This window comes from Pongo pygmaeus, chromosome 5 (assembly GCF_028885625.2).
Source record: "Pongo pygmaeus isolate AG05252 chromosome 5, NHGRI_mPonPyg2-v2.0_pri, whole genome shotgun sequence".
Taxonomy (NCBI): domain Eukaryota; kingdom Metazoa; phylum Chordata; class Mammalia; order Primates; family Hominidae; genus Pongo; species Pongo pygmaeus.
Window position 1 is genome coordinate 151,350,763 of NC_072378.2, and position 18,797 is coordinate 151,369,559.

The window sequence follows — 18,797 nt, forward strand, 5'->3', positions numbered from 1 at the left end:
TTATTTTTCTGCATGTCATTTATTCTTTCCAGTGATTTTATTATTATTATTATAATTTGGAAGGGAGGAACTTCCCTCCTCCACTAGAGTATAAGATCCACGAGGACAGTTTTGTTTATAGCTGTATTTCCTTTACTTAGAACTGATACAGAGTAAGTGCTCAAACCATTTGTTGAATGAATGAAAGAATGCCGAATGAATGAAACAAAGCTTTCTTTCTGATTTTGTACCTCAAATGGTTTCCCCTGCCACTGCACAGGTAGTGATTTTTGCTAGGCAATGAAACAAAAATGGTAAACCAACCTTTCCCCAGAGCCTCTGAGTGAGATCTATATGCAAAGATAAGTATCTTCTCACTTATGAGCAAATATTTTTGTTAAGTGAGATGAATCAGGATCTTATCTCTTGGCATAAAATAGACAGAGAGGACAAAACATTGCTTATTTAGAGACACACCCAGACATTCATTAGCGTCCCAAAATGTAGCTTGGTCTTTTTCCTAAATAGTGAATTATTTTAGTGTTTCCCATAAAAGGAGCTGTGCATGCTAAGAATTTTTCTAGCATAAGTCTTTGGAAAGGCTTCTTATGTGTCATTGAGGTCCAGATAACCCAAGGGCCTCTGTGACTGCTTGGACGTCATGATTAGTGAGCTGTGTTGAACACATTGTGTTTGAAACGCACAGGCTTAGCTGGGCCAGGTTGGAATGCTTCAGATTCATGCTTCCTGTCCTTCCTGAAAACTGGCAGTGTGTTTGGCTTAAAGTATGCTTGTTGACAGAGAAGTGTCCTTTGTCTATCTAAACCTTAATAGCTGTTGAGCTTTGGTTTTTTTCTGTTTTGTCTTTTTCTGGCACAGAGTAGAGCCATAGAAAGGCAGAGAAGTCACTAAAAAATTCAGCCAAGCCTTTTAATTTTTTTTTTGAGCCTTGTACACATGATGAAAAGAAAAAAAATAGGCTTTTTATTATGCTTTACACCAAGTGAGGGCTCCAACAAGGAGCAAAACAGCAACAAACTATAACAGATGCATTTTCATGAATCCACTTTTTATATAAAGCTTCCTTTGTTGGGTCTCATTTTCACAAAACTAATTTTTATTTTGTTTTTTGTTTTCTCTTTAGATTATAGATGAAATCTTAAAGATTAATGAAGATACCAGAGTACATGGCCTTGCCCTTCAGATCTCTGAGAACTTGTTTAGCAACAAAGTCCTCAATGCCTTGAAACCAGAAAAAGATGTGGATGGGTAAGAAAATAAAATCAAATAATCAACCTTTATGGCTAAATCACTTTTTCTGTTGTGCCTGCTTTTATTTTTCTAAATTTCTTCTATTTATTTCAACTGTGTCAGTAATTAGATGAAAAAAATCATTTTAAATATTTCAGGAGTCTGTAGGATTTTTTTTTTTTTTTTGAGATGGAGTGTCGCTCTGTTGCCCAGGCTAGAGTGCAGTGGTGTGATCTTGGCTCACCGCAACCTCCACCTCCTGTGTTCAAGCGATTCTCCTGCCTCAGCCTCCTGAGTAGCTGGGATTACAGGCACCCGCCACCACGCCTGGCTAATTTTTTGTACTTTTAGTAGAGACGGGGTTTCACCATGTTAGCCAGGATGGTCTCGATCTCCTGACCTCGTGATCCGCCTACCTTGGCCTCCCAAAGTGCTGGGATTACAGGAGTGAGCCACCACGCCCGGCCCCTTGTCTCTATTTTTAAATAAATAATTAAACATTTTTTTAAAAAACAACAATCTCCAGTCCTGTCGTAGACTAACTTTAAAAGGAGAAGAAGCACTAATCAATGAGAAAACTTTCAGAACTTGAAGGTCCTAGGGCATAGTTTCAAGTCTTTCATAAAAGGAGAGGAATTCATGCTGAGGCCCAGCCAGGAAAAACCAACCAAACAACAACAGAGAGTAAAAGGAGAAATTATGAAAATGTTTCTGAATGTCTCCATTCTGTTACTAACCGAGATTGACGTGCTCAGTTTAGGCTAGATAGCTGTGGAATGTTTTGTCCTAGATTTGAACAGGGAAAGGCACAGAACCCTTCAGAAGTGTGTGGTCCCTCATTTTTTCCACTGCCCCCCACCCCGACTTCTCAAGGAGATAAATATCGAGGTCAAGTTGAAATCAGACCTGTGACCTGTGCCTCAATCCCAGGTCTTACTGGGTCACTCCAGATTTATAGGATTGGTTCTGGGTTTTGAGTGGACTGCAGGACCATGCTGCTGTGTAACGCTAGGGGTGCTAGTCCATTGGGGTCCATTGAAAGGAGCTCCCTGGAGTTGCGAAGTGAAGCCCTGTATGGCCTTAGGCTGTGTCCTGGTATACTGGCAGAACCAGAACACCCAAGGTCAGGGCCAGGGTGAAGTTTCCTAAGGTACTGCCTTAGAAAATGAATGGCCTTTATTGCCTGCTTTCTCTTTAATTCATTTTTTATGGGTTTTTTTTTTTTTTTTTTTTTTTTTTGAGACAGTCTCGTTCTGTTGCCCAGGCTGGAGTGCAGTGGCATGATCTCAGCTCACTGCAACCTCTGCCTCCCAGGTTCAAGTGATCCTCCTGCCTCAGCCCCCTAGTAGCTGGGATTACAGGCACGTGCCATCACGCCCAGCTGCTTTTTGTATTTTTAGTGGAGTTGAGGTTTTGCCATGTTGGCCAGGCTAGTCTCGAACTCCTGACCTCATGTGATCCACCCGCCTCTGCCTCCCAAAGTGCTGGGATTACAGGCGTGAGCCACCATGCCTGGTCCTCTTTAATTCATTTTTATGTATTCTGTCTATCAAACATTGACTTGGATGTTATTTCGGGTTAATATATGTACATTACATGTGAGTGATTTTTTTGGCTGGGCTTTGACTTAACCTACTCCTTTATTTTCTGATTCAGAGTAACAGACATAAACCTGGGGAAGCTGGTGCGAGGGGATGCCCATGAATGTTTTGTTTCACCTGTTGCCAAAGCTGTAATTGAACTTCTTGAAAAATCAGGTAGGATGCTCCTTGAGAAATGCTGCTGATTTCTATTTATTGATATTTACATTATTTTTAATAAGGATTTGTTTGGGGAAGAATTAAAAAAATTTTTTTATTATTATTCTGATATCCTTTTAGGATGTTTCTAGAAGATTCGAATTGAACATAGAAGTGATATTTCACGTTGACTTTTTTATTTTTCTCATCTTTTGGGAGATACAAATGAATACCTAGAAACTTTTTCTAGTAAGACCATCTTATAAATTAAAAGAGAAGTTGGTAGAGATAAATGATTAGCCCTGTTTTAAACATGCTCAGTTTCTCTCATGAAACAGTCAAAATAACCACAGTAAAATATACTTCCAGTTTCAGCTTACTAAATTTGTCAATATGTAGCCTTAGATAAGACTTACATTGAAGACTTAAATGAGGCCAGGCACAGTGGCTCATGCCTATAATCTCAGTGCTAGGCGAGGCCAAGGCCAGAGGATCACTTCAGGCCAGGAGTTCGAGACCAGCCTGGGCAAACATACTGAGACCTTGTCTCTACAAAAAAAATTTAAAAATTAGCTGGGTATGGTGGCATGCACGTGTAGTCCCAGCTATGCTGGAGGCTCAGGCGGGAAGATCGCTTGAGCCCAGGAGTTTGAGGTTACAGTGAGCTGTGATTGCACCACTGCACTTTAGCCTGGGCAATATAGCAAGACCCTGCCTCAGAAAAAAAAAAAAAAGAAGAAGAAGAAGAAGCCATTAGATGTAGTTTAGGGCACAGAAACCTAGGTTGGGATTTATTGGTGAGTAGCTTGCTTTTCAGGAGTCAGGACTTAATTTCCATTGTTGTCCCCTTGACTGGCATTTTTATGTCAGTGAAATAGAAATGAATATTTTCTCTTTCTTCATTATTAAATTTAATGAGTAAATTACTACCAAATATTTATATATTTAAGGGCTAACTGAGAACATAAAGATTCAACTAATTGGGCCAGCACAGTAGCTCCCTCCTGTAATCCCAGCACTTTGTGGAACCAAGGTGGGAGGACTGCTTGAGCCCAGGAGTTTGAGACCAGCTTGGGGAACACAGGGAGACTCCATCTCTACCAAAAAAAAATTGTTTTTTAATTAGCCAGGTGTGGTGACTTGTGCCTGTAGTCCCGGCTACTTGGGAGGCTAAGGTAGAAGAATTGCTGAAGCCTGGGAGGTCAAGGCTTCAGTGAGCTGTGATTACACCACAGCACTCCATCCTGGGCAACAAGCAAGATCCTATCTGGAAAAAAAAAAAAAAGAAAAAATTCAACAAACTGAATATTTTTCTCTACTCCAATTTGAATAGAAATGAAGCAAATGCCCCTCCCTACCCCTGAACATCCAACAATCAAAGAAAAATTTCAAAAATATATGGCAAAGTTTTATTAAAATGTTAACATTCAGTATATATATGCTTTTTGGACAGTAATATTAAGCTCAAATCTATGAAATAATCCATATATACAGTGCTTTTTCATTACGTGGATTATCAAGATGAAGATTCTGAGCCACTTCATTAGAAAGTACTCAAAGAAAAGAGTAAATTAGGCTGGTTAATTATAGTTACATATTGTGGGAAGAAATTCAGCAACAGGAATTGGAACCAAAAGGGTTTGAATAGAGAATTTTTGTTGATAATAACACCCCACTCCTAGTTCCTAGTCATTGTAGGTTGGTGCTGAGAAAGGTCAACTTTTATGTTGTTGAGACATTCTTGCTCTGTTGCCCAGGCTGGAGTGCAGTGGCATGATCTTAGCTCACTGCAACCTCTGCCTCCCAGGTTCAAGTGATTTTCCTGCCTCAGCCTTCCAAGTAGCTGGGATTACAGGCATGTGCCATGACGCCTGGCTAACTTTCTATATTTTTAGTGGAGATGGGGTTTTACCATGTTGGCCAGGCTGATCTTGAACTCCTGACCTGAAGTGATCTGCCTGCCTCGGCCTCCCAAAGTGCTGGAATTATAGGCGTGAGCCACCGCACCCAGCCTAAAAGGGTCTTTTTTTCTTAATATAAAGTTCTTAAAGGAAAGGTCTGAAGTTTTGAGTATAATATTGAGTTTTATTTGGTTAGTAGGTGTCAACCTAGATGGAAAGAAGATTTTGGTAGTGGGGGCCCATGGGTCTTTGGAAGCTGCTCTACAATGCCTGTTCCAGAGAAGAGGGTCCATGACAATGAGCATCCAGTGGAAAACACGCCAGCTTCAAAGCAAGGTACATTTCATGTTGGAAACATACATCTTGAAGGCTTATGTTAGAACAGAAGAAAGTCTAGAAATGTATAAGCTAAGTGCTTAATTCAAGAAATTAGAGGAAGAAAATTGAATAGACCCATATCCATTAAAGACATTGAATGAGTCTATTCACCAGACAAACAAGAAAAGGCAACAGGTGGTTTTACAAATGAGCTCTATCAAACAAAGAACAGATCATTCTAATACAATCCTTTTCTCTAGCAAATGGAGAAAGAAGGAACGTGGCCTAACAGACTTTATGAGTGCCAAAACCAAACAAGGACAAGATGCCAAAGGAAAATTAACAGGCCAGTTTCAGCTATGAATATAAATGAAATAATCGTGAGCGAAATCTGAGAACACCAAATACAGCAGGAAGTAGGGTTTATTTTAGGATTTCCAGGTGATTGAACATGAGAAAATCTATTACTGTAATTCACCACATTATGATTAAAAACTAAATTCTCACCATAGTAAGTACAGAACAGTCATTTGGTAAATCTAGTATCCATTATGACCTTTTGAAAATAATTATAATTTTGATGAAAATTATTAAGAAGACCCATATAAAAGCAGAGGTATCATCTTCACGAAGAAGATTGCAATATCTTAAAGATATGAATTGTCTGCAGATTATAAGTTCCTGACATATTTTTTGTAGAATTTGACAATCTGATTCTGAAATCCAAATGGAAGCATAAAGGACAAAGAGAGTCAAGACAATTTTGTGGAAAAACTAGGTGGGAGACATTCCCAGCCACATAGTGTGAATTATTATGCACTTACAGTCATTAGGATAATACGGTAGAGAAACAGATGATCGGAACAGAAGAAAGTGGAAATTTATGCATATATGGAAGCTTGAGAGCAGGTATCACAGATCAATGGGGAAAAAATTAACTATTAAAGGCCGGGCGTGGTGGCTCACGCCTGTAATCCCAGCACTTTGGGAGGCTGAGGCGGGCAAATCACTTGAGCTCAGGAGTTTCAGACCAGCCTGGCCAATATGGCGAAACACCGTCTCTACTAAAAATACAAAAAAATTAGCCAGGCGTGTTGGCGCAAGCCTGTAATCCCAGCTACTTGGGAAGCTGAGGCAGGAGAATCGCTTGAACCCGGGAGGCAGAGGTTGCGGTGAGCTGAGATCACGCCATTGCACTCCAGCCTGGGCAATAAGAATGAAACTCCGTCTCAAAAAAATAATAATAATAATAAAAAGTGTATATATATATGTGTGTGTGTGTGTGTGTGTGTGTGTGTATATATATAATAGACAAAACTTGTCTATATATATACAAAGGTGTGTTTACAAATGGTCAGAGCAGCATGTTTATAGTGCAAAAGGTTTTGTTTGTTTGTTTGTTTAAGACAGAAGGGAAGTGGTGGTTCTGTGGGTCTTGGCCCCTTTCTGCTGTCAGGGCTGAGTTGGCTCCATGAGTTGGTGAAAGCGGTATCTAGCCAGGTGCAAGGGAGATGGGCAGGATTTCGCCTTCACTGATGGGCAGGCCAGCGGTCCCCTGTTGAACGGTGACTCTTGAATACTGAGAGGACGGCATCCCTCCCTGAGCATCTTCTGGAGCTTGGTGACCACTAGGGAATGTATCTGAGTCACGTGCACCAAATATGTTACCGGTGGCAGCTATTCGAGTTATCCTGAGTTTGTGCTGGTGTATCCGTACAGGTCTGCAGCAACTTCAGCTCTTGCCTCCTCAGAGGAAAGAATTGGACTGAGGGCCATAAGGCGGGAGAGACTGAGGCAAGTTTCAGAGCAGGACAGAAAGTCTAGCAAAAAGCTCTAGAACAGTAAGGAAAGGAAAGTACAACTTGGAAGAGAGCCAAGCAGGCAACTTGAAAACCGAGTGCACCGCAACAAGTATTTAAACAGTGACCTAAATGCCCATCAGAGTGAATGGATAAATCAGTATAGTTGCATGTAGAGTACGCATAGACATAGTTCATAAAACAGAATGATATACAAGCAGTGAAAATTAATAAACTAGAGCTGTAGATAGCAACATTTTTTTGGTTTTGTTTTTTGTTTGTTTGTTTGAGATGAAGTCTCGCTGTATCCCCCAGGGTGGAGTGCAGTGGCGCGAACTTGGCTCACTGCAACCTCTGTCTCCGGGGTTCAAGTGATTCTTCTGCCTCAGCCTCCCAAGTAGCTGGGACTACAGGTGTATGCCACCATGCCCAGCTAATTTTTGTATTTTTAATAGAGACGGGGTTTCACTGTGTTGGCCAGGCTGGTCTGGAACTCCTGACCTCAGGTGATCTGCCCACCTCGACCTCCCAAAGTGCTGAGATTAGGGGCATGAGCCACCGTGCCTGGGCTGGAAGAATTTTTTAAAACACTGTTCAATGAACAAAAATCCAAGTTGCAGAGGGATGTATTTCATACAACACCATTTATATATGTCTAAAAGCAACACAACATATATATATGTAATCTAATACATACATACATATAATATGTATTATATATAATCCTAATATATATATAGAATCAATATATATATTTAAGTCAGGACATTTAGATCACTGTTTAATATATAAGGATTATATATAATATATATTAAATTATTATGTATTACATAATCCTAATATATATATATTAGGATTCCATGCAAATGAAGTAAAAATATAAAGAAATAATGTAAACTATGAACCAAATCCAAAAAGCATTTATTGAGGCAAGGATGTGGATATAGACGGAAAGAAAACCTAGACACCTTCACGCCTTTTTTCTCAAACTGGGTAATAGGTGTTGTCTAGGTTATTGTTTTCCATTTTTATGTCTGAAATGATTGTTTTTCATTTTTAAAAACGACGGTACAGCTCACAGATTTCAAGCAAAGTGAAGTTTTAAATGAATTCATTAAGTACAATCAGTTACTACAGAATGTGATCTAAAAATACATGTTCCTCATGTTGCAGGGTGAGAATGGAAATGAGGAGTAAATTGTAATCGTGCCAGGGAAGCCAGGTGTCTCAGCAGATTTGGAATCTTTGCATGGCAGGTGGATCTAATTTATGTAATGCTTGGGTTAAGACAGCTCAGGAAGGCAGCCTTGCAATGAAACGTGAACCTGTGTGCGTTTTTAGCAGTCACCACATGGTGGCAGCCTATCCAAGAAAATTCAAGGGCAATATTTTGCACTTGAGAGCCCAGAAATTTGGATTTGGAAGCTCAGTGGAAGAGGAAAATAAACCTTGCCGTGCACTGAACAGCTGTGGTGAAGAGAGAAAATACCTTCCTTGGCAATTGAATGTTTTCGCAGCTGTCACAGATACTTTTGCTAGTTGTATCTGTATTTTTGGAAAACAAAGACATTTTTCAAAGTACTTTTTTATTACGGGAATAAATCACCTCGTCTCTCTACTTTGGGATGAATCTCATCTGAACTTTGAGAACGATTAAGTGGCTCCACTTTCTGGAGAATCTAGTCATTGGGTAACATTCTTGTTTTCGTATGTTCCAGAAGGTTCTCTTTCATAGTTGATGTTGCACATACGTTTTTTTCCCTAAGTCCTTGGTATTTATAGTGGCACCATTGCGAATGTTAGAGGCTATCAACTTTCATTCTTATTATTGCTTCATCTTTGTAGCCAAAAATATGGGAAGAAATGTTCATGGCCCCGCCCCATACTTGTCCCCCTCTACCTGGCCTACCTACCTATGTCAGGCTCCTGTCCCACCACAAATGACAGCCTGTGTCTTTCATGTTAGCAGCTAGTCTTTCACTAGCCACATACCTCCCCGTAACCCATATGCCTCCCTGTGCCTGCCTGACGTTTGAATTGTCACTATTCTGTTGTTGTATTTTTACAAGAAGAATGTATGAGGCAGAAAACTCTTGCCATTCATTTCCTGAGTAGGAATTCTAGCCTTCCTTGGAGTCGTGGTAATATGGAGACATGGTAATATGTGGATTGTACCACTCAATGGCTGTCTGGAGGCCACAGTGGTGCAAAAAGCCACCTAGGCATGGGTTAGTGTCCTGGGGCACCCAATCAGGACAGGCTCTGTCCACACCTGGCACACCCTTGGAAAAGCTTCACTGTGAAAAACACTGGAAGTGAAAATTTTAACAACAGATAGGGATTTTTTTCCCCTTGAGACAGAGGCTCACTCTGTTACCCAGGCTGGAGTGCAGAGGCGCGATCTCGGCTCACTACAGCCTCTGCCTCACGGGTTCAAGAGCTTCTCATGCCTCAGCCACCTGAGTAGCTGGGATTACAAGCGAGCACCATCATGCCTGGCTAATTTTTTATATTTTTAGTAGAGATGGAGTTTTGCCATGTTGGCCAGGCTGGTCTCGAACTCCTGGCCTCAAGTGATCCACCCACATGGCCCTCTCAAAGTGCTGGAATTATAGGCCTGAGTCACTGTGCCTGGCCCAGATGGGATTTTTGTTGTCCAGTTTAATCAACCAAGAATAAAAGTGCATTTTAAGATTATAGTCTATTTAACTTCTCCTTATTGGCAATGGTAAAAGAGTTAAGGAAAAAAGAGAATAAGCTTGGGATTATGGCTACTAAGTAGAAGGACGTTATCTTTGACGGGCATTTCTGTTGTGCTTATTTGTACCTGACATGGAACAAGGCCCCCCCAATCCCCTCAACACATACCTGCTGTGGGACATCTGGCTGGAGATTTCCAAAGCTGAGGGTGAAAGGTTTGGGCATCGGGTGTGACTGTGTAACACTAGAGTTCTATCTACCATCTCTTAAACTACAGGTAATCTTACTGGTGTGGACTGACCTTCCAGTTATCAGGAAGCCTGCTGCAACCACTAGAAACTGCCTTTGAAGGTTTCCAGTCCGGCACAACATTTGTGTTCTCATTGAACAGTAGAGCATAGGCTTTGGGGACACACAGCTCTGGGCTCAAGCCTTAGCTGTTGCTGCTCTGAGCCTGTTTCCTTGCGTAGAAAGGCGATCATAATACTTCCTACTTTATGGGACAGTTGTGGGAATGGAATTAAATACTAATATGGGCCGGGTGCAGTGGTTCATGCCTGTAATCCCAGCACTTTGGGAGGCTGAGGAGGACAGATTGCTTGAGCCCAAGAGTTTGAGACCAGCCTGGCAACATGACGAAACCCCATCTCTAAAAAAGTGCAAAAATTAGCCAGGCGTGGTGGCTGTAGTCCCAGGTACTTTGGAGGCTGAGGTGGGATGATCACCTGAAACTGGGGAGGTTGAGGTTGCAGTGAGCTGAGATGGCACCACTGCACTCCAACCTGGAGTGCAGGCTGGAGGAAAAGAAATATATGGGTCAATTAGGCAAATGTGGGTCAATTAGGCAAATCACTCAAATCGTAAGTAGATAAACTAGTAAAATAGTGTGACTTACCATCCCTCACTGGAAGCCTGGTATTACATACTTCCATTGTGTGAGTGGTGGAAGGAGAGAGTGTCTCCAGCTTTCTGTCTGTCAGGTCTCCCAGCAGAATATTGGCCAAGGGAGTGAAACCAAAAGCAAGACTACCATGAGACAACGTCCCAGAGAGAGGAGGGACTGACCAGAGCAGGTGCCCAGCTTTGGCCAGTCAGGCTCATCTTCCAGTCCTCAGTAGATTATTATCAACTTTAAGTGATGTCACAGAGTTCCTTCCTCCAAAGCTGTGGACCTCTTCCTTCCCATGCCTCTTGTTACTTGGAAATCACTCTACTTCCAAACATGTCGGCTGGAGATCCCTGATGGGCCAGTTACTACTTTCAGGCTCTGTAGGTTTAAAGAATAGTTATATCCAGTTAGTTACAAAGAGAAATCGATCCTTTCTCTGTCCATCTGTCTAAACGGAAGGATATTCTGTGGACACTGATTAGGTTTAAAATCTCCATGGAGCCTGAGCATGAAGAATTGAACTTCTTAGGGTTCCACAGAAAGCAGAATGGACTTCTGTGTTTGGTAGCTTTGTAACTTACGCCCATTGAGATGTATGGTTGAAAATTGAGAATGAATTTCCTGTTCTGTTTCTGAGCATCTTTTCCAGGCTTGGAGATGCGTTGAGCATTTCCACGGAGACCCTAGAGGTGGGGAGGGGAAGAACGCCTGGGCATTTGTCCAAATTAGCCATATGCTGTGGAGTGTCACATGTCAGGAAGCCAAGGCACTGAAGCTAGAGTTTTTGGGCAGGGCTAGGGAACCCCCCGCCTTTTCTCCACCCAAACGCAGGCCCCCACACCCAGCGTCCTTGGCCCTGCAGGGGAATGACACTGTTGGTTTCACTCTCAGGAATGAGCCTAGATTTGGAGGTAACCTCTTCCTGACCCCGATGATTTCACTCTGATGCCAAAACCAGTCTGAAGTGGGTGTGGTTTTGCATTTGGTGTTTACAAGGTGGAGTGGTGCCCTCTGCATGGAAGGGAGAGGTAGGCAGGTACGGCAGGGCCCTGCTCGCTTGGGAGTCTCCTCTGAACCTGTGGTTAGGGCACAGCTGGACAATGCTGAAATGGTCTCCAGCTGGGAGATGAGGTGAACCTCAGCTCCATGCCGAAGAAATAACCTAGAAATCAGAGAACCGTTTTATTTTGTTTTTTTCAGAGGATCTCATTTCTCCCTCTCCTCCTGAGCACAGAGACCCTCAAAACTGGTATTCACAGAAGGAAAAAATATAGATCTTTCACCTTTGAAGGATCAAAGTGTCTAGGATTTTTTGTGTTTTTTTTTTTTTTTTTTTTTTTGAACAAAGCTGAACTATTACAAAGTCCTTTTCAGTTTAAATTTAGTGCATGGCATGGCTCATGAAAGACTTTTAAAAGTGAATTGGAAAATTCTAAATGTACTTATATTATACATGTGAAAGGATGACTTCTTGAAAAAAGAATAATGTCTGTTCCAAACGGGAGAAGAGAAGAACTCTAGCTTTTAAACTGCACTACGTTAGTGAGTTACATGACAATTCTCCTTTTAACAGGATGGAATGCACTTAAAGCAGTAATGTGCTATAGTGACAGTAATGACAGCCAATGTTAATTGACAGAATGGCTACTCTGAACCAGGCACTGTCTTGTACTCCTGTTATGTCAGTGGTCTTCACACTTATTCTGTTAGGCAGGACTGTCATCCTCCCCACATTACAGATGAGGAAACTGAGGCTCAGAGAGGAGACTTTGCAAAGATCATGTGATTAAAAAATGGTAGAGGTGGCAAAACAGCCTGTGTTTTTAACACTGTCCCATGTCAGCTCTTATTCCAGATCATCACATAAAGTCCAATCTCTAATCTTGAAAACCAAAAAGCACCGGCCACCTCAGATAAGAGAGACCAAGACCCTAGACATTCGACTTGTGTTGAATTCACTCTTATTTTATTTTGATGTTTGTAATCCCAGAGCCATACCTGTTAAGAGAGTTGAGCTGAAGTAGAGTGAATGCTGTCCCCTCCCTGAGGCCTGGGGCTCATCACCAGCTATCCAGGCTCCTCTTTCAGCGGGGATGGTGAGCACCTTCGGAGAGGGCAGGGTTGGACACACAAGACAGCCTCAGTTATGTGAGTTCATCTCCTCCCCTGCCTGCTGTGGGTGAGATGGAGAAAAAAGTGCTGGACCCTCCTGGGCATTACAGCCTTGTACTTAGCGAGTGGCTGAGGTCATCAGTAGCCCAGGTCATCAGTAGTGTGGAATTAAGTGCACTGAATAGTGTTGGCCCCTGAGCTTTGTTTGACAGATTTAAGGGATCAGCTCACCACTTTCCCCTCTTGCTTCTGTCTGATCATTGCTCTGTTTGTTAATACCAAGGAAGAAGGTGAATAGAACTTTTTAGAAAGCCAAAAAAATCTTTATTAGACTTTATGCCATTATACTTAGTGTTGAGGGAAGGATTTGTGAGACGATATATTCAAACTAATGGGCATGAGACCAAGAAGGGGCTGTGTGGCGGGCGTGGTGGCTCACACCTGTAACCCCAGCACTTTGGGAGGCCGAGGCAGGTGGATCACGAGGTCAGGAGATCGAGACCATCCGGGCTAACACAGTGAAACCCTTTCTCTACTGAAAAAAAAAAAAAATACAAAAACAAAATTAGCAGGGTGTGGTGGCGGGCGCCTGAAGTCTCTGCTACTCGGGAGGCTGAGGCAGAAGAATGGCGTGAACCCGGGAGGCAGAGCTTGCAGTGAGCCGAGATCGCGCCACTGCACTCCAGCCTGGGCAATAGAGTGAGACTCCATCTAAAAAAAAAAGCCGGTGACGGGGGCCATGTAATTAACAGACTGATTGGTCTTAGGTGGTTCAGAATTTAAGCTGAGAAACTAAGATTGAGAAGAAATGGTGTATTGTCGTTATATCAAATATGTGAGTAAAAACATAATTAAAACACCATCTATCTCCAGTTTTCCCGACATTACCTCCCTTTTACGATGCCCTTCCTGTACCTTATTAGGCAAAATATTCTAATTTCAGTCTCATTGGATTATGTTCTAAATGTTTGAAGGTTGGTGTGAACATGGAATGTATTTTCTCATAGATATAATAGTATAAATGGTGTTAGGGTCATGGGATTGCAAAGCCAGTTCCACTGCAGTGGAATCATATTGACTTCCTTTCCGATCTTTCTGTGGGAAACTTCATCTGGAGCTTTAATGCACTTCTTAGCTATGGGGTAAGTTTCAGCCTCCATGACGCTTGTGTTACTTTGTAGTTACCTGTGGCCAACCACAAATAAATCTTTGTGGTCATCAGGGGCCAGATGGGGAAGTGAAGTGTGTACTGCACAAAAGAGAGCCTACCCCAATTCTGGAAGAAGGGCTGCAGGCCTGTGTCTCGCAGAGAACAGGTGGGAAGCATCACCTTCAGCCCACTGGCAGCAGGTCATCTCCCATTTGCTTTTCTGCACTATCAGCAGAGTCTGGCTTCCTTTTCCACCCCTTCTCCAATGTGAATGCTTTTTAAGGATGTGGAGTTAGAATTTTTAAAAAAATTTTTTTTGAGACAGAGTTTTGCTCTTCTCGCCCAGGCTGGAGTGCGATGGTGCAATCTCAGCTCAACGCAATCTCCGCCTCCCAGGTTCAAATGATTCTCCTGCCTCAGCCTCCTGAGTAGCTGGGATTACAGGCATGTGCCACCACACCCAGCTAATTTTGTATTTTTAGTAGGGACAGAGTTTCTCCATGTTGGTCAGGCTGGTCTCGAACTCCTGACCTCAGAGGATCCGCCCACCTCGGCCTCCCAAAGTGCGGGGATTACAGGCATGAGCCACCACGCCTGGCCAGTATTAGAATCTTTTAATGGGAACGTCTTAAACATAACCTGTAACAATGAAGCACCTTATAATTGTGCAGAGAGTTCCTTTTCATGGCTTTTCATATATGCCTCGCATTCACCCAGCAACCCTGCAAACTGGACGTTATGCTCACCAGAGAGCCTTGACCCTGATTGTCGCTGGCAAGGAGCAGTGTCTGGACTTGAACGCAGGTCGTAGGACTCCACTCACGGTGCTCTCCCCACTGCACCTCAATTCCTCACTTTTCAAAGGAGGCAGTAGAGGCCCAGAGAGCTTCTCAAAGGAAACAGAATGCAGAAATCGATGTGCAATGCGAGGCTCAGAACTGAAAAGCATAAATGTCAGGAAACGCAGAGCAGAATCTTCCCCTGCAATGGCAGTTTGCATGAATATGAAGACGCTGTATGGATGTAAGTTTGTGGCTGGCGGCATGAGCATAAATCCTTGGGGCTGCTGTTCCTCTAGGAGCCTGACTTGCCTGGTGTTGCTCTGAGAACTGCAACTTGAGCATTTCCTTAGTTTTGTACTAAAGGAACCAAAATAAGGTATTTTGGTTCTAAGTCTTTGTCATGTGAAGGAAACTTCCCGTTACCATCCCCCATCTACACACACATTCTCTCTCTTAGCCCCACATTTGAATTTTATGTTTTTCCTAAAGTATAGGGAAGAGAATTATTATTATTATTATTATTATTATTATTTTCTTTTTGAGACGGAGTCTCGTTCTGTCGCCAGGCTGGAGTGCAGGGGTGCGATCTAGGCTCACTGCAAGCTCCGCCTCCCGGGTTCAATGATTCTCCTGCGGAAGGGAATTATTTTTGATGAGTCATTAAAGTATATCCATTCCCAGAATGGTGTTGCATTTTTCCTTTTATCATCTGTCATGACTTTTTTAAGTGTGAGACTTACTTCCAGAGGAATTGTCTTTTCCAGCATTTTGGACACAACTAAATATCTTTGATATTTTCTTCTCATATGTTGAGCAGTAAATTAAGTTGAATGGTGAAGTCAGAGGTGAACTTAGGAACATTTAGAAAAAGGAAGGTCATTTATTATTTTTTAGGGGAAAAGTTTGGTAGAAAAATGCTGTAATCCTAATTCCCAGATGTCCATTTGGCTTGTAGTCATTTTGATTTATGAAATAATCATAAGAAATGTCTTAAAATTTTAAAAGCCAATAATTTGTTCTACTAATCACAGATGAGAGTGGAAATAAAAGAAATACGCCCAATTCCTGAAAGGAAAAAAATTCTCCCAGGATGAGATCATTGGGTGGACGTGAAGTGGGTAAAATACCTTTTGCTGCAATTGTCATCCCCTTATCTTGCCAAAGTATGACAACATTTGAATGAAGATGGTTTGATGTTCTTAGTTTAGAGTAGTTATACTATTATTTTAACATTCCTATTTAATGGTATGCTTAATACTGCAGGGAAAGGTAGATACAGATTCATAGCTACAAAGCAATAATCTAATAATCAATGTTCATTTAATTTCAAATACAAAGTTAGACATTCAGAGTTAAAAAAAGTTAATGAATAGTCTGGGTGCGGTGGCTCATGCCTGTAATCCCAGCACTTTGGGAGGCCGAGGCAGGTGGATCACGAGGTCAGGAGTTTGAGACCAGCCTGACCAACATGGGGAAACCCCATCTCTACTAAAAATACAAAAAGTAGCTCGGTGTGGTGGCACGCGCCTATAATCCCAACTACTCAGGAGGCTGAGACAGGAGAATCATTTAATCCGGGAGGCGGAGGTTGCAGTGAGCTGAGATTGCACCACTGCACTCCAGCCTGGGCCACAGAGTGAGATTCCATCTCAAAAAAAAAAAAATATATATATATATATTTACATATTATATTATATATTATATATAATATATTTATATATAATATATATTTGTATATTATATTATATATAATATATAATATATTTGTATATTATATTATATATAATATATAATATATTTGTATATTATATTATATATAATATATAATATATTTGTATATTATATTATATATAATATATAATATATTTGTATATTATATAATATATAATATATTTGTATATTATATATTATATATAATATATTTGTATATTATATATTATATATAATATATTTGTATATTATATATTATATATAGTATATTTGTATATTATATATTATATATAGTATATTTGTATATTATGTTATATATAGTATATTTGTATATTATGTTATATATAGTATATTTGTATATTATGTTATATATAGTATATTTGTATATTATGTTATATATAGTATATTTGTATATTATGTTATATATAGTATATTTGTATATTATGTTATATATAGTATATTTGTATATTATATTATATATTTATATATTATATATTATATATTAATATTTTATATATATAAATGAATAAACAGGGCATCTGCTTATGAAACAGTCTGCTTGAATGAAATCTCCATTTGCAGGAAACACACTCTACAGTAATGGCAGGACTGTATCAGGCATGGTTCCTAATGCCCATTTCTGTAGCAAAGTCACCAGTAGTTCCTAATTGCCAAAAGTGTATTTTTTGCTTTTATCTTGCTTAACCACGGCTGTCATATAAACCTGTTGGCCATACCCTTTTCCCTTGGCCTGAATGAAAATGCCCCTTCCTGCCCTTCCTAGCTCCTGGTTTCCATCATCTGTTCGTTATCTCTAGCCATTTAAGATTAGTGCTCCCCAAGGATGTCTGTTAACCTGCTTTCCTTCCCATTCTGCCAGTTTCCCTTGGGGAATCCAGACTTCTGGTTTTAACCATCACCTAAATGCTGTGTGTCCTGATCCACATCCCCATGCTCCCAGGCCATTCTCAGTTCCAGACCTGGGCACCCAGCATCCTGCAGACGCCTCCTCCAGGAGATCTCAGTATCTTGCTTTTCCTCCTACCCCTTCTAAGGCATTCTCAATCCGGCTTCCAGAGGAATCTTCCTAAAACACATCTGACGGTGTGTGCCACATACTGTAGCCCAACCTGACAGCTTCTTTTCTATATTAAGAAAAAGCGCGGCCGGGCGCGGTGGCTCACGCCTGTAATCCCAGCTCTTTGGGAGGCCGAGGCGGGCAGATCACAAGGTCAGGAGATCGAAACCATCCTGGCTAACACGGTGAAACCCCATCTCTACTGAAAATACAAAAAATTAGCCGGGCATGGTGGCAGCCGCCTGTAGTCCTAGCTACTCGGGAGGCTGAGGCAGGAGAATGGCATGAACCCAGGAGGCGGAGCTTGCAGTGAGCCGAGATCGCGCCACTGCACTCCAGCCTGGATGACAGAGTGAGACTCGTCTCAAAAGAAAAAAAAAAAGAAAAGAAAAAGTGCACACATTTTGACATCTGATAAAAGTTATGTTTTTCTTAGAAAAGTGACATCTAACTCTTTATAGAAACTTTGCCACAAGGTAGTCTAGGAGTCCCCTTGCTTCCTAAGATTTTCATGGACGTGCCCTGTCTGATCATAAAGCATGTGGCACAGTGGCTTACGCCTGTAATCCCAACACTTTGGAAGGCCCAGGTGGGCAGATCACTTGAGCCCAGGAATTCAAGACCAGCCTGGGCAACATGGTGAAACCCTGTCTCTCCAAAAAATATTTAAAAAACGAACTGGGCATGGAGGAGCACATCTATAGACCCAGCTACTTGGAGGCTGAGGTGGGAGGATCGCTTAAGCCCAGGAGTCAGGGCTGCAGTGAACTGAGACTGCAGTGCCACTGCATTCCAGCCTAGACGACAGAGTGAGACCCCATCTCCAAAAATAATTAATTAAATAAAGCCTTGTGAAGAATCTGCCGTGGAGCATAATGTAACCCATAAAGCCACTTAACTGGGCGCACATAAACTACAGTGTGTCCCAGTTCATTGAGAGTGAAAATCAAGCAAGGGACCACCTCAGTGTGGTAGAGCCACCTCCCCGCCCTCCAGACCCCGCTCTGTTCCCTGTGTCTGACCATTGACTGGCCATCACTCAGGCACTAGTTGAGAATGCCAATGTCTTTAGTTATTGTAATTTTAGAAGCACATCCTTGCCGGACAAAGCACCTACCTGTTAATTTTTAAAAGTAATGTCCATCATTTTGAACATTGTTTTCTTTCTTTTTTATTCAGCTGACCCTCATGAGGAATTTAACTTGGTTTTCTGAACTGTGTTGGTAACATTTGAAGGACATAGGAACAGTTTTCATAGGTCTCAAGTGATATAAACCACAATTCTTTAGAAAATATCTTTTTTTTTACCCATTCTGGATTTTGAAATACATACAGATCTCATACCTCAGATTCTCATGTGATATGAACTGTTTCAAAACACATTGATAG

General features: G+C 41.4%; 1 protein-coding gene across 6 annotated transcripts in view; it reads left to right on the forward strand.

The window, feature by feature from the left end:
• The window catches only part of MTHFD1L (methylenetetrahydrofolate dehydrogenase (NADP+ dependent) 1 like), a 242,891-nt gene that overhangs the window by 15,786 nt on the left and 208,308 nt on the right, over positions 1-18,797 (forward strand). For 3 of the 6 annotated variants that reach the window (XM_054490722.2, XM_054490725.2, XM_063667110.1), the window contains exons 5-7: positions 1,124-1,248; positions 2,887-2,987; positions 5,067-5,206. In XM_054490722.2, coding sequence (XP_054346697.2) covers positions 1,124-1,248; positions 2,887-2,987; positions 5,067-5,206 — 366 coding nt within the window. The remainder of the gene's footprint in view (positions 1-1,123; positions 1,249-2,886; positions 2,988-5,066; positions 5,207-18,797) is intronic. The other 3 variants (XM_054490723.2, XM_063667113.1, XM_063667111.1) reach the window with 1 other exon arrangement.